This window comes from Chroicocephalus ridibundus, chromosome 2, assembly GCF_963924245.1.
Source record: "Chroicocephalus ridibundus chromosome 2, bChrRid1.1, whole genome shotgun sequence".
NCBI lineage: Eukaryota > Metazoa > Chordata > Aves > Charadriiformes > Laridae > Chroicocephalus > Chroicocephalus ridibundus.
The window spans coordinates 6810883-6827017 of NC_086285.1; the positions used below are offsets into that span (position 1 = coordinate 6810883).

The 16135-nt window shown below is 44.0% G+C and overlaps 1 protein-coding gene across 4 annotated transcripts in view; it reads left to right on the forward strand.

The window, feature by feature from the left end:
• The window catches only part of LOC134511030 (sodium channel protein type 5 subunit alpha-like), a 222399-nt gene that overhangs the window by 100141 nt on the left and 106123 nt on the right, over positions 1-16135 (forward strand). For 3 of the 4 annotated variants that reach the window (XM_063324347.1, XM_063324349.1, XM_063324348.1), the window contains exons 11-12: positions 790-972; positions 13530-13662. In XM_063324347.1, coding sequence (XP_063180417.1) covers positions 790-972; positions 13530-13662 — 316 coding nt within the window. Of the gene's footprint in view, positions 1-789; positions 973-3367; positions 3770-13529; positions 13663-16135 lie in introns of all 4 variants that reach the window. The other variant, XM_063324350.1, reaches the window with a different exon arrangement.

Genomic DNA, 16135 nt, shown 5'->3' on the forward strand with positions numbered 1-16135 from the left:
CATTCGGCTTCTGCTGGGTTTCCAGCGGTTGGTCCGTTATCAGCCAGCTCCTGCAGCGATCCCACCAGATAGCCAGCCCAGCACTGAAGCACACGGAGAAGCAAAGTCCCCCTTATCTCCGGTTAAGCCCACGGTTTTCTCTTTGCATCTCTCATCATAGCTGCCTGCGCCGCTGCTCAAGATAAGTGTTTACAAAGATGTGTCAGCTGAATTGCCTGCCGTTCCTCGCATCCCTCCGTGATAGGGGAGGAAAAATCCCGGCAGACGACTTGGCTGCCATCCTGTCCTGCCATCCCCGTTCAAGGGGATGCTTAGTCTGAGGTTTCCCAGATTGAGATTTTTGTTGACTGGCACCAGCAGTGTTCCTCCCGAGATGTGTGCGCAGCGTACACCCGCAGGTGTGGGCGCACACAGGCTCTTCCTCTCCTGAAATGTTGAAGGATCTTGTGTGTGAGCTCTACGTTATTTTGCGGAGCCATTCCTAATGCTCTGTCATGGGATCTGGGTGTCCAACCTGCCTGTGAGCATTTATACTAGGAACATGTCTTGCCTGTTGTTTGTTTTCCCGTGGCTAAATGTAGAGGTTAGGAACAGGTTAAGACCAGTTCCCACCATGCAAGACAGATAGTTTTATGATTAATGACCATCTGAAATTTTTAACTTATCTCCTATACAACCTTAAAACTTAAAATGAAAAGTAAGTGCTGAACAGAGTAATCATTAGTTCTCACTGAGATCCTTAACTCAAATAATAAGTTATTTTACACCTTCTACCATCTTCTGTTTTAGGCTTTAGCTGCTAAAGGAATTGATTCAATGTCACTAAGTTCATTGGAAATGTCGCCTTTAGCATCCAAAAATGCCAAGGAAAGAAGAAACAAGCGAAAGAAAAAGAAATCTCTGGGGGCAGAAGAGTATGGGGAAGACCAAAGGAATCCCAAGTGTGACTATGATGATGGCCAGAGGAGAATGGTAAGCCATGGTCAGAAACATCACTTATTCCACACTGCACTTTGCTGGATAGGCCAGGCTCTGAATAGGCAATTAAAGCTGAAATTTTCAGCCATGGAGAAGAATCAGATATTTAATACCATGACTGACCTGCAGACCGTCTGTGCTAGAAACGTGGAAGGAAACATATTACCACTTTATTTTCAAAATGAATTAAAAATGCCCATTAAACATTCTTATGAATCTATTTATTTTCAAATTTTTTTTGCCTTTTTTTTCCGCTTCAAGATTACCCACAGTCTGGTTTATTTTCTTACTTTAATTTCATTCATCTGATTATACCTATCCTATCCCTGCTAGAGATAAAAAAATTCTTAGAAGAAACCTGCAAAGCTTAAAATGAAGAGAGAGGAGGAGAAAAGGAGGAAACTTGTCTCTGAGGGCTTTTTATAAATGCTATATAAAGACGTTATTAACATTTTTGTATTCCTTTGCTAGTTGCCTTGAAGTCAAAACTTTGTGGCACATGTTTCTACTTCTATTACAGGGAAAAAAATAGAGTGAGACTGTTGTTAAATAGGGTTTTATGTAAATGTTACTGACATGCATGAATATGAATCTGCACATGCTGTATGTATCAAATGATGGTAAATAGCTCCAGATAATTTGTCTTTGCTTAACTGAGGGCAAAGTTTAAATCAGTTTGTTTTTTTGAATAGCCATGTAATGGGCTAAGTCTTTTTCTATTTTGTTGTCAGTGAATTTAGGGATATTTGGCAGCCATAAAAAGCTCATAGAAAATATGTAAGTAAATGTGACCAATTAATGACTCCCCAGCTCACAAAATTTACACAGAGCTGGATTTCTGTAAATGACACGCATTTTTTAATCTAGTAGTTTTTGGCTTTGTCTCATTGGTGGAGTGGGTCGCGTTACAAATGACACCTTTGTTAAAGCTAGAATTGCTCCTTAGCTTCATTCTGGATGGGTTTCAAGGGACCACGTTCCAGAATGACCGTGGATTGGAGCTGTGCATTGCCAGTTTGTTTCTTAGATTAATATTTCTTGCTTTCACTTTTCGCCCCGGGATGTCACATACATGAGAAACATGGGAGAGACATTTCAAAGCTTATAGTAAATCTTGTCTGCAAGGCTGGGTCTGGCATGGTTGGAGGGAGTAAGGCTGAGTCATCATTCAGATGCAATCTGAGCAGCTGGAAGTGTGTTGCCATCAGAAATCAGTCTCAATGACTGTGCCATGGAAACCCAGGCATGGATTTTTGACCAGCTAAAATTTGGTAGCAATCCAAATGGGTTGTTTTTAGTTCGAAGGGGCCTGGTTTTTGTACTCTTCCTTGTACCAGTGTCACAAAATAGCATCATTACGTAACTCAGTGGTGTGAGCTACGGTGCGAAATGAAATCAGGCTTCATTTGGTTTGTCTGGTTTGTGGATGCTGTGGAGATCTGACCTCTCTTCGTATATACTTGGCTCATGAGAAAGTTCTGAAGAAGCTGAAAATTCTGTGCAGGCCATAAAATCAAAAGTATGTTCTGCCTAAACACTCTTATTCCAATAATTTCCTCTCCAGATACGAGGGCAGGGGATAGACTTGAATTCCTTATGCATTTTTCTGAACATCCTTTTTACTCTGCCAGGGCTTAGGTGTGTTTAGTGCTTGGCTACGTCTTGCTGAAGCTCTGTCAGAGTTGCACTCTCACTAACTGATGTCAGAGGGGATCGTCAAGGCTGATATTTGGGTGTGAGGGAGACTTCTGTGTACCGAGGTTACCTGCCCCTTAAAGCAGCCATGTGCATTGGGATAAACATTCTACAAGCTAATAAACCATATCCCTCTTCTTGCTCTTGTTTTGTTTGTTGTTTTTTTTCCTTTATCACCTTCTTCCGTCGTATTCTGCTTCTTCTTCTTCTTCCCTCTTCTTCTCATTTTCCCTGCAGTTCATTTCCTGCCCTGTTTCTTTATCTCTTCTTCTCCCACTGCAACGTTCCTTCCCTAGCTGTTATGAAGATGTGTGATAATGCGGTAAACTGGAGCTGGATCCCTTTCCCTGCTCCTCTCTTCCACTCCTTGTGCTGCCTTCCCAGGTCCGTTGGCACTTACCAGTCGGGGAGGGAGTAGAAGCAAAGGGAGTATCACGCTACGAGGCAAATGCCACCTTGACCCTTCCTATTTCAGTACATCTTTAACTGTCAAGTATTAGACAAATACCTAATGCCTAGGAATGACTATTCAACCTCTTAACTTTGCGAAGGTTGAGTACATGTAGTTAAGTCTTTCTCTGAACCACTTGATTTAAAATGGAACTCACTGCTCTCCCCCGACCTTCCTCGCTCCTGAAAACATGTTGCAAAATGTTGTTTCTCTTTCCCCTTTTTCCTTTCTGGGGGTTTCTAGACTCTCCTTGGCATTAGTTATGGTCCCAGTGCAAACTTGGTGAAGCGCAGAACCAGCCACGGAAGCATATTCAGTTTCCGACTCCGTGGTAGAGACACTGGCTCCGAAACAGATTTTGCCGATGATGAGATCAGCACTGCTGGGGAAAATGAAAGCCACCGGGGCTCTCTCTTAATTCCAAGATCTGGGAGGCGTCCAAGCGTGCAAAGTCAAGTGAGCCATAGTTCTCACCCTACTACTCCCAACTACACCCAGACGGGCAAAAGGAACAGCTCAGTGGATTGCAATGGTGTGGTTTCCCTGATAGGAGGAGGCACCGGGGCACTCAACCCAGACCCTACTTCTCCTGCAGGGTTACTGCTCCCCCCAGTTATTATGGAAAAACCTGGGACAGGCGACCTGGTGAGTACATTATAACTTTTGTATGTGATTCACGCTCTTGTTTCCTTCTAAATGTTGTTGGAGTTTGCTGTAATTGATTTACACAATACGCAGTTTGCAGTGAGAAACCCAGACCCACCATCCTAGGCAGGGTGGGAAGACAACGGGCTAACTCACACAGCAACGTGTGTCTTGTGCTGCGTAAGAGAGGTTCATGACTTCTGCTGACGCTTACTCTTCAGAGCTGGCTGGAGGCAAATACCTTGGGTTTGCTACGGATTTTCTTTTCTTGTAGGGGCATTTTTTAGGTTGGTTTCTTTTGATGTTTGAATTTCTGACATTGTCCGGTGGCTAGAAAATGATGTTTTTAAAACGATTCGGTGTGAGTCTTACCATCTTGAGGCTGCGTTTTCTCCCACCGGTTGCTATCTATTTGCATCTAACCTCTGGTCGTCTGTATAGCTACTTGTGGAGGACTGTTCTTACAGTCCAAAGGTAGCTCCCAGAAGGGTTTAGCATCCAGTTCAAATAACAGCCAGGAAAGATGAGCAGACAATCAACAGACTTCAAGCCTTTTGCAGATTGCCAGGATCTTTGTTGCAGAGCACCACTGCTGCAAAATATTTAATAAGGCTGTAAATAAAACTATTAAGGCTGGTACCATTAGGAACCGAGCACAAGTTCGCTTGGAAAACTATAAGATGGTGTTTTGGAAAGAGCTGTTACACAGGCAGGGCAATTTGGACAGGTTGCCAGTTTGATATGGTGGGAATTTATCTCTTTTAATGTAGATAATCTACATTGGAGATCATGACTCTCAACAGTCTCTGAAGCAACGGAGGTCTAGTCACTACAGTCAGCGTGGGCAGGATTTAGTTCATCTTAGAGATCCAAAACGGGTCAGAATAATCTCTCTCCCTAAAAGTGCCTCTTTCTGTTCACTTTAACTACAAGGGGAGCCCAAGGTGAATAACCCTGTGTTGCGTGTGTCTTAAATCAGGTGAGATGAAACCCACTCAGAGTAACAAGGTGCCAAAACCGGGTTACATTGGTGGGGAAATAAGCAAATGTGATTCTAACATGTATCAGGCAAGGTATTTCCTGAAGAGAAAGGCGAGTGAGATGGATCCCAGACGCGGTGTCAGATGATCAGTAAATTGAGAAGTAGCTTTTCTTTCTCTAGAGCCAGGCAGCTTCTTCCCTTTCAAGCTTCGGATTGAATTTTTCTCCTCACCTATCCGGGCATTCCCTGTAGTCCTGCAAACAGACTCTCACGCTGTAGGCGAGAGGAGGGCCCGTGCTGCGCGTGGGAAGCTGGGTGGTGTGAGAATTATCTGTTTTGTCGACAGTTTTGAGGCTGTTGCTGCTTTTTCAGATGTTCACACCTTTGCTCATTTAGGACTTTGCAACTCCCATTTTTACTCTCCGCAGAGAAGACAGACCAGTCCTGAGGGCAGTCTCTAGACAGCCGAGCAACCGAAACACTGTTTGTAGTGTTTTCAGTTTATACACTATTTGTAGTATATTTCAGTATTAGTGGACTTTTATTGGACTTGACTCAAAGCAAAATAAGCTGTGGGTTAAAGAAACTGCGCAAGAAAGAGTTTCTGCACCTCTTTTTAAAAAAAATAAGTAATTCGAACCAAAGTAGAAAGGCTTCAGTAGATGAGCAGTTGGATGTCCCCCTTTCCTCTGTAAGGAAAGCAGCTCTGCGGGCTGCTGAGGCTCTCCCAGCTGTCAGAAAAAGCTTAACAAAGCATGAGAGCACTCAACCTTTCACAGGAAATATCGGTATTTTACAGGATTGGGCCCTGAGGTGACAGGGAGGCTTTGAGCTCTGCTGGCATTTCTTTTCATTTGCCAGCTTTCTGCCTTTTAAAAAATGGATGTTGAAAATTAAATGGCCTGGGTGGGTGAGCTCACTTGGCAGTTCCCCGGTCATCTAGGAAATAACAGCCAGGCGCTATAGTAACAGATGCTCGTTCAGTGATGCAATGTGAAGGATGTTGTGTCTTCTGCAAAACAGGTTCGGTATCTAATCTATCCAGAAAATGTGAGCTGGAGTTAAAAGCTAGTTGGCAAGAAGCCCATTGCTGTACAGATGTATTCGCCACAGGAACTACAAGCGCTGGGCACAAACGTGCAGCCTCAGCTGTGGAGCACAGGCAAAGGGAAATAGCAAATCCGACACCTCAGTGTGCTTGGAGATAAATCAACATGCTTCTGGGCTTTGTGTTTGATAATTTTCACCTTTTTCTTGTTAAAATTTGAAGTTGAGTTTGTTCTTCTTTAACAGCTCTGGCTTCTTTCTATAGTCTCTTGGTATGTTTGTGGGAGGCAAGAGAAAGATGTTGCAGGGTAGGAGCTGTAGTTACCTCATTAACCCCACTGACCCTGCCGCTGTTGTTTATTTTGTACGAGTGTAAGCCCATGGTGAAGAATGACGCGCTTGTGCTGTGTGTTGTATCTTCCCTGAAGAAGAGATAAAGGACCAGTCCATGAAAAGGCATTACTGCAATATGAGTTAAGCCTTCACTCTTGTAAATGCAGCGTCTGAGTTGATGGAGCTGGCAAAACGCAGCTGTTAGGTCCCTCTGTGATGCTCAGTAGTGTCAGCTGAGCATAACACAGACCTGTTTGATTGCTACTGAGTGGGGTCACCACCGAATTCTGGTTTGGGGAAAGCCTGGAAGAGCACTTCTGATTTAAAAGGCAGAGTAAACATCTATCAGGACCTGACTGTCTCTGGTTTTGCGTTTCCAACCTGCAGCCCTTAAGCAGACCGTAGTTTCAGCAGATGATTTCGAACCGGACCCTCCTATGGTTTCTCAGGGAAAGCACAAAAATTCTCTAGCCACTTTTGAGAATTTTAACTTGATCAGTTTTAGCGACTTTCAGCTTGAAAATTTTACCCCAGGCAAGGTAGTTGGGACCACGGTGAAAAACTTTCATGTCTTTGCATCATTGCTACTGCCACCCCCTGTCCCTTTTTGCCCACGGGAATGGCTGCGAGTGGCGGCTCAGCTGACATGAAGGCATCCATGCAGCTTGTGCCCTCTCCTGTGGGAGAGGTGGCTGCAGCAGATTATCCCACTAGTCAGGCTGGTGACTCAGATGAGTGGTCTCCTGACGCTTGGCTGCAGAAGAGCGCGCAAGCTAAAAAAGTCAGTTTCAAATGCTCTTCAGATGGCCCTGACTGCTTGGCGCAGATGGATGCGAGTGTGTTTCCGTGAGAAACCAAGTGTGCTTGCGCTTTCCATCTCCTTCCCCGAATCCCTAAATACAGCTAGAGAAATAACCGCAATGGACGGTGCTTAGGGCCATCAGTCTTGTCAGCGGGGGTAGTCTGGTCAGCAGGCTTGCTGGCCGTGGACAGCATTAGTACATGCAGAATGGCATCCATCCATGCAGTCTTCTGCATCAAAACAGTTCTGCCAGGTCGCCAGGTGCTTCAGTGCACAGCCTGAGCAAAGGAGGGACATCCTATCCTTTGGGACAGGGACATCCTATCCTCTGGGAACCCATGTGTCTCTGCACACTTTGCTACACCCATTGATGTTCCCATGCCACATAAGAGCACGTGCAAGGAGTGGTGGCAACGTTGTTGGGAGCACAGAGGGTTACAATGCAATGTTCAAGCTAGAAAGCCGCTGAGATCACATGAAGAGCAAAGTATGAAAGTATATGAAAGTATGATCCGAAAACACCCTCCCAAAGGTGGCTCTGGGTCAGGCAGTCTTCACCTGGGTACGAAGCGCAACAGGCGTTCCGGTCTGAGGGGCGCAGGGAGCTTGTCCCAGGAAACCCATGGTTAAGTCCTAGCCTCTCTCCTGGAAAACTCCAGTGTGTCCTGCAGAGGACTGATTCAGGGATGGTTCTGTTCTCCTACCAGCTTCCTTCAAGTGGTGCAGCTGCTGATTTCATCAAACTTACCCCAGCGTAAATACGACACAAGCAGGACCTGATGACTACTCTGAAAGTCCTAATTTTTTTTGGCACAACTTAAGACTGAGAGGTTTGAAAAATGATACTCTTTTATGCTCCTGCTGATTGCTGGGCTGGGAGTTTGGGCTTTCACCTTTTTTAGAGAAAGTCTATACATTATGTAAGTAACTTCAGGACACACTGCAACCTAAAGTTTCTGTGCATTCCTGTAGTATTTATTTGTAGCTATGCATTGCTCTGTTGTGTCTTGGTGTTTCTCAGTTAAGAGGTTAGAATAACGTCTCCCTTCACAAGGTATTGATCCGTTTGAACAGAATTGGATTAAGTTAATGAGCTGTTATCTGGAGCTCAATTTATCCATGGGATCTGAGGAGGATGAGTAAGATATCACCTGTGGTTGTCAAGAATTTCTTGAGGGTTAAGAAATACACATGACAGCATCCCCTCTTGCCTCCTAAACCCAACGGGAGCCCTTTCTGTAACTCTGCAGGGATATCTCAAGGTTTTTAGTTTAGCCTGACTTTCCAGTTATTCTGGAGATTAGAAGTGGCAGAGAAGGAGGACTGAGGAGGTGGATGTTTGCCAGTGGGCTGTAGTTGGTGGTCCCCACTCCTTTGCTCTCCCTGGGGCATCTGCTCACCAGAGCTTCCCATCAGCCCAGGAGCAGAGTGGGGCCACCAGAGACATGGCTTTGGGATGGGCAACAAGGCTGAGGTTGGAGTTATCTGGGGTGTCCCTCTTGCACATACAACCTTCCCTGGATTTTCTCTTGGTCACACATATGCTTTTTCTTTTAGGAACCTAGAAATGCTGAGTATTGGTAGCTTGACAGAAGTGAAAACTAGTGGGGAATGAGCCCTTAAGAAAGTCCAGGTTGCTTTTTGAGGTGCCCAATTAAGGATTTAGAAGCTTATCTCTAGATAAACCTTTTTTTTTTTAATTAAAAAAAAAAAAAAAGGAAAGACCTTGGCTTTTGCTGCTGCTAAGCATAAAACTGTTTTGCTGACCATGTTGGTTTGAGGTTTTCTTGTTGACCCTAGAACCGCCCCGAGGTAAAATTTCTGTTTTTCCCTTCCTGCTTTGCCACAGGACTGGTGTAAAGGGAAAGTGTTAGCAGTTTCCATGTTCAGAGAAAAAGGTCAACAAAATAAGTCAAGCAAAAATTGCTGCCAATACGTTATATGGACAAAAGCTCCCTAGCCCTCTGCCGCTGTCGCACAGAGAGTTGTCACCGTGGCTCTACTTTCTGCTCTTTTCAAACTTTATTTTCACACATCCTAAGCACAAATCGTTCACATTTGGCACAAATATTGCAAGCTGCTCCAGTTTACAGTGCATCTCCTTAAATAATCAAGCATCCACACAATTAAATAGCTTCTTTGTAATACTGTGCGCTATTATGGTCACCTTCAATCTCATTAAATATTTGTGCTAGTGCCTTACTGGGTCCATTGTTCATGGCGTGGCCTGTCCACCTCTTCTTATGCTTGAAAAGCTTTTTACTGTACAAGGAAAATTAAACCTGTCCAGGTTCCCAAATGTGGTCTTTAAAATGCTGCCATGTATAAGCCCATCTTCACGTAGCAGTTTTGACATAGCTCAGAACTGTAGGCACTCAGAAGAAAATAAATCTGCAGCGTTATGCATCCTCATTTACATGTAAATTACTGAATAGTATGTTTGTCCCTATAGAATTTAGCTAATCCAAAGGAGAAACATTTCCAGTCAATCAGGGAGCAACACAAATAATCTTGTCCTGCTGGAGGTGCCTGTGTTTAGCTCCATTGTGATTTCTCATCTGGATCCTAAGGAGACTTCTTGCATAGGGACTGCTGTTATTTTTGTTTAGTTTCTATAGAAATATAAATATGATGAACAACTGTGCCTGTGTATATTCTCTCTGTAACGATAATAGCCTTTATGATGCCTTGTTTGTCCAGTTCCTGGAACTGCTCTCTATCTCAGAGTGCAAAAGCTGCCACTTCCTTGCATGACTATTAGTTATCTCTGTTCTAAAATAAATAATAATAAAAAAGATCCTCACATATCTATTCTTTACAAAGAACAAAAGCTTATAAACTTGCCTAAGTAACTTCAAATATTTTAAGCAATTCACCTGGAAACTTTATTTTCTGGAAAAGTACTTTATGGCAAATGGCAAGCTGACTATGTGATAGATCTACTGCTCTATTGGGAAAGAGACCACGTCCTCCTGCAAGAGCACAGGAGTATTCCTTACAGCCCGACACGTTGTCCTGGCTCTGGGGACGAACGTCCACTGCATGCCAGAGGCTGGCAGGGAGCATGGAATCACAAAATTGTTTGGGTTGGAAGGAAACTTAAAGATCACCTAGTTCCAACCCCCCTGCCATGGGCAAGGACACCTCCCACTAGACCAGGTTGCTCCAAGCCCCATCCAGCCTGGCCTTGAACACCTCCAGGGATGGGGCATCCACAGCTTCTCTGGGCAACCTGGGCCAGTGTCTCACCACCCTCACAGTGAAAAATTTCTTCCTAATATCTAATCTAAATCTACCCTCTTCCAGTTTAAAACCATTACCCCTTGTCCTATCACTACATGCTCCTTGTAAAAAGTCCCTCTCCATCTTTGCTGCAGGCCCCTTTTAGGTACTGGAAGGCCGCTATAAGGTCTCCCTGGAGCCTTCTCTTCTCCAGGCTGAACAACCCCAACTCTCTCAGCCTGCCCTCACAGCAGAGGTGCTCCAGCCCTCAGATCATCTTTGTGGCCTCCTCTGGACCCGCTCCAACAGGTCCATGTCCTTCTTATGCTGAGGACTCCAGAGCTGGACATAGGACTCCAGGTGGGGTCTCATGAGAGCAGAGCAGAGGGGCAGAATCACCTCCCTTGAGGTGGGAACCAGCGGGCTCTGCCCTCCAGCAGGGGCACATGCAGCCGGGCAGATGGGAGGCTGTCACGTGCGGTAACATTTGCTCTGAACGTGGGCCAGCAACAAAGTGAACCACCTCACCCCTCCAGAGATGAAGGAAGGAAGGAGCCTTGCGTATATCTCCTTCAGAAATACCCATCTGCAGGCAGAGGACAGCACGCTGCAAACAGTCCCCTTGTTCTCCAGCGGGACTCCTGAAGTCTTGGGGACCGCTTCTCGTGACACAGATGACAGGATGGAGGATGCTGGGCTGGAAAGAAAAATAGGGTGACTTAAAAACATTTTTGGTTTGGGAATATCACATCAAACCTAGGGAAAAAGTCAGCTCCTTGCTACCTTTTTTTGTGAAGGATATGCCCAACCTGGACTTTTCATTTGCCCTGGTTTAGTTGAATCAAAAAACAAGAATGAATCTCTGAATGATTTTCCTTCTACTTTTTACCTCTGCAGTGAATTCTCTTTGCACCTGTGAATAAAAGGTGGCTTTCAGATAAAGGCCACCAACCCATAACTTCTGCAAAAGCACTTCTGCATGCATGAATAGGAATATAGAATCTTTCTTGACAGTCAGAAAACTGGGACTTCTGGGGACGGGATTGTATAAAGACATGCTACTAGTATGTCCTGAGTTTTGAGTCAAATGGGATGGGAAGATGGTAGTTTAAAAATAGTTAGATGATCCAGAGAAATTCGAAATTTCAGGTTTTATTATGGTTCATTCTACAGGCAGAGGGAACTGGAAGACTTGGGGGTTTATCTGGCTTTTTTTTTCCTTTTCCTTTACTTCCACATTTTTAGTTTACTCAGGAGTTTGCGTCCCTCATGGTTTGTTTTGTTTTGGTTTTTTTTCTCTTTTTCTAGTTATTCCTTTTCAGTCCAATGTATTTGTTGTGTGCTCCAAACTGGTGCAAATGTTTATGCAACTTTGTAGATGCTTTCTTCATTAATAAAACATTTGTTGTTTCTTTGGGTTTTTATTGGATGTTTTTGAGGTGAAGGGAATCAAGCAAACTAATGCGTCTGAAATACTGTTCCTGGTTTCCTCCTCTCCAAAGCCAATGATAGAGTGATTTCTTGTTATGTTGTGCACAAGTAGGAGTCTCTTTGAATAGGTTCTGATTACACCTCTCCTTTTGAGATGACTGTGTCAGTAACTCAATAGACAATAAGCCAATTGTTTTAACAAAAGAGAACATCTTAGGTGAAGAAAGAAAAAAAAGTGCCTTTTTGAAGTATTTCTGCTTTCCTGCCTTAGCTAATATTTTAAGTCCTTGCTTTAAAAGCCCTTACTCTTCTCTGATCTTGGAGTGATTGGTATTTTTATCTGCAGTACTTTGAAGTGACCTGGGACCAGTAAACTAGCTATTATTTTCAGTGTCCACCAGTGGCCAAGTGGCTTTGTCCTTTGGAACCACCCGACAAGGGGTTGTCCATTGCCCTGAAGAGGTCACACTCCAGAAAGACATTTCAAAGAGCTTCAGTGCTTTTCTCCTGTCATTCTCATGGAATTGCCCCTCTTGAAGAGCAGTTTTGATAGAGAAATGGCAAAGAGGAGGGATCCTGAGTCCCTCTGGGTACATGTCCCAGACAGACAGCAGAGCTGTGGAGCTGCTGCCCATGGCTCATCTCGCTTGGCATCCTGGGTGCTGCTCGGGGTGGTTAGGGCCATTTCAGACCCAAGTGATGAGAGAAGATCCAGAAGACTAATTCCAATTCCTGTAGCTCATTTGACGATGGAGAAGCAAAAGCAGCTGCTCTGATATCTGTATAAACCAAGGGTTATCACCTTTGTAGGGATTTCTTCTCCTTTCACATTTCCTTGAGCTATACTGCAAGAGCCATCAGGACCCATCTATCTCCAGTGCCTCTCTCTTGCTCGTTTAGCTTCTCTGGTCTCACAGCCGGTATGCTTCGAGGAGCAGGACAGGGGCTGTTAAAACATTTTGGGAGACTGAGTGCCTTGACCAGAAGGCCCTGGACAGAAAATGTCGTTGAACTTGGCTTTCCCAGATCCTTACATCTCCATCACCGCCTTTCCTTCTACCTGCGGGAGAGCTGGAGGAGTAAAGCAAGCGGGAGTGGTAGTAATAAAAGTCTTAACGTCTTGCTCCTGTGAGCTGACAATATAAAGTATTTAATACAGTGTGTGTCTGCAGCCATACTGTGTTTCTGGCTGACTTCAGAAACCCAAGGCTTCAAAAAGCATAAAACTAATTTAAAATGAACCATTAAATAAAGACAGTTTGGGAGGTCTGTTTTTCTGGTATTTGATTTCTTTGTGGGTTGTTTTTCTTTTTAAGCTTTTGCTTGAGAAACACGAGAGCTAGATACTTTGGGTGGCTTTTTTTTTATTTTTCCTGAGAAAAAAAGAAGCTGAGATTCTCCCCTAATTATGGAGCTTCAGAATCCGTGACACCAAAGATCACCAGAATGACAATATGTTCCTGAGATTTGGCAGTGTTTCAGAACAAGAAAAAAACATGTGTTGAGGAGTCAGTTTGCTTGGTATGATACCAGAGGCCGGTAATGGAGCTGTTGCCCACGCCCCTTTTCCTCTTCTAGCAGTATAATTAAACAGTTAACACATTTCAGAAATAATGGAATAATTAATGTAATTAAGCAGGGCTTCTTTCACAAGCACAGAGCATGGTAAAGCAGCACTGCTGTTTCTCCGGCATCGGAAGCGTCGCTTTATTTTCACCTGTATCTTTCACCTGTTTACATGAAGGTAAAGGGCAGGGCAAAGTTTCCAAAATTGCTCAAAGTGCCATTTCCAAAAGCAGTACCCCATCAGCGTGTGTCGAATTGGGAAATCAGTGAGCTTTGGACTTCTCAGGTGGGAAAAACAGAGCTTAGGCCATTTTGAAAATGCTACCCTATATCTGCCTGGCTTTTATTCTGCTAATCCGATGTGTTCCTTTAAACAGACCTCTCCCTCGGATGAGGCAAGCAAGAAGCAGCTTCTAATGCCCCACCGCCCGTCGGTGGACCACTCGGACGAACCCTTTCAGAGGCAGAGGGCAGTGAGCGCTGTCAGCATCATCACCAGTGCCCTGGAAGGTAAGACACGTCTTTAGTTCCCCAACTCAAAGCCGTATTGACTGGCAGAAACAAGTGACACAAAAGATCCTAATACTGAACTTTTGTTGTTTTGCTAGAAGGCATTATAGATAGTTATTCCAACTCCTACAGTATAGGTGAAGCTGTAACAGAAGGTAATATAATCAACTGAATTACTCATGTGCTTGCAAAAATTCTGACAAATGCTGGTCATATAATTCAGATCTGGTATTATTTTGTGCCCTCATGGCATTTAATAGGCACAAGGCTAACCAAGATTCAGGGCGGTGGAGCACCAGCCTGTTTAGGTGACTGTGCATCCATTTGCATCTCGTCTCTCTGGAGCTGATGGCATGCGCAGTCACCAGCTACGTGCAGAACTTCCGAGTTGTCGGAGAGGAACATCTCCTCCTTGCAGAGCAGCTAGCGGGACACAATGGTTTGGTGGGTGTTTGAATCCCACTGTGAAACTTAAGGTTGCTCAAAAGGACCCATTTGTCCATGCAAATATTACTCGGCAAATTTTTTCCATTGCTCATTAGGCTTCTCATTAGATGCAGGAGGATTTTCCTTCCCTGTCTTTCCATACACAGGAACTTCGCATTTCCCTTTCACGAGTTTGTTGACAGCAAGATGACAACTCATAGCAAGACATCACATTTCTAGGCTCTTTACATGCAGCGTGAAGGCATTTCCTCCTGTCTCCTACATTGTAAATTGAGACGAGATAGGAGGCAGCAACTGAGAGTGTAGAAAAATGTCTGTCAAGGACACAGTGCGGAGCAAGGGAACTTCTGGATTCTCCTGCAGCTTTGTTCTCTGTGTTACTGACAAATAGGAAGGCAAGGCAAGATGGGGGGACTTATCTGGAGCAGGTCACCCAGAGAAGCTGTGGATGCCCCATCCCTGGAGGTGTTCAGGGCCAGGTTGGATGGGGCTTTGAGCAGCCTGGTCTAGTGGGAGGTGTCCCTGCCCATGGCAGGGGGGTTGGAACTAAGTGATCTTTAAGGTCCCTTCCAACTCTAACCATTCTATGATTCTATGATCTGGGAGATGCTTTACAGAAATGGACTGGATCTAACTCTCTGGAGACAGCCCAGGGTGTAACCACAAAGCCCTTCTTCTTCCTCAGCTTTTTACCATCCTCTGTGGTTATATTCAGCAGTATTGTGGCCAGAGCAGATATATATATATGTTTAAATAAAAAAAAAGATTTGTATTCTTAATAGGTAAATAATCACTTCAAACTATTCCAGTGTTTCGTGTAGTCTGCAAAGGTTTTACTTGTTTTCTGTGGGGTTTTTAGCAAATAGCTTTGTGATTGATTTGCTTCTTGTAATGTGTTAAGAATGCCTAAAAGGCCTGATCTGGACTTCTGCTTATTTATTTAATGGTGCTTTCTGTTACTTTTTACCACAGAAATAGAGACCATTAAGTCTCAGGTAACTCAGAGGATGTACATTTTTAGCCTCATAGAGAAGAAAACTGTTTCAATCCTTATGAAAGTTTTTCTAACCCACAGGCTTTGATTAGTCATTGAAATGGAATACTTGTTAACAACAAGAGGAATATCAAATCAGAATAAAAGGTGTCACAGGCTTTAACTATAATAATAGCTGTATGATTTGTGCCAAATTGCGTGAAACGGCCAGACCAGAAATCCCCTCTGTTTTAGTTACCTGGTTTCTGCTCTTGGCTCTTAGGTAGTCATCACAGGCCTGTTTTTCCCAGACATCGCAAAGCCTGGCAAACAAGGATGGACTTAGTTGTTTGTTGGTTTTTTTTCCTTTAAAAATAAGAGGAAAAATACCTTCAACTACAAACTTTGTGTTTTTCTGACCATTTTTTTTAAACACTATAAAGTAGCATAAAAAAACGCAGTGGTTTTTTTTTTTTTCCTTTTGTAGATGTCTTTCAAAAACTACTAAATCTGTTGTGATTTCCAAAGGTCGCCCATAGTGGGGAAACGGTGAGGGTTCTCGATAGGTTTAAACCATTCTAATGCCACATCGCTGTCAAAAGAGGACAGTCACGCCTTCTTCCTCCCTTGGCTGTGTTCCTGGAGTTTGATTAGACGAGCAATTGGTTTTCAACTGGATCAATGAGCAGAACCAGCTCACCAGAAGGACCAGGAGCGCAAAGGCTGTCAAAAGGACAGAGAAATAACATGTGTCTGATGCTGAGAGGGATGAAAAATACCCCTTTTAGCAGCAACCTGGAGTTAAAGGGGCTTGTGTCAAGCATGGAGCCTCAGGGCTCCAGATTCACACATCTGATCTGTGTCAATCATGAAGGTCCCAAAATTATTAACAGTGGAATAAGCAGGGTTGGTTAGAAGTGATTACGAGGGATGTGGATACGGGGAGATTTGTTCTTCTGGATTTACCTGGAAAATGATGTCCTTTAGGAAGTGACTGCCCCAAAGTCTTAATTACTTTGAGGTGAGTTTCCAAAAAAATGTAAAGTTAGGATT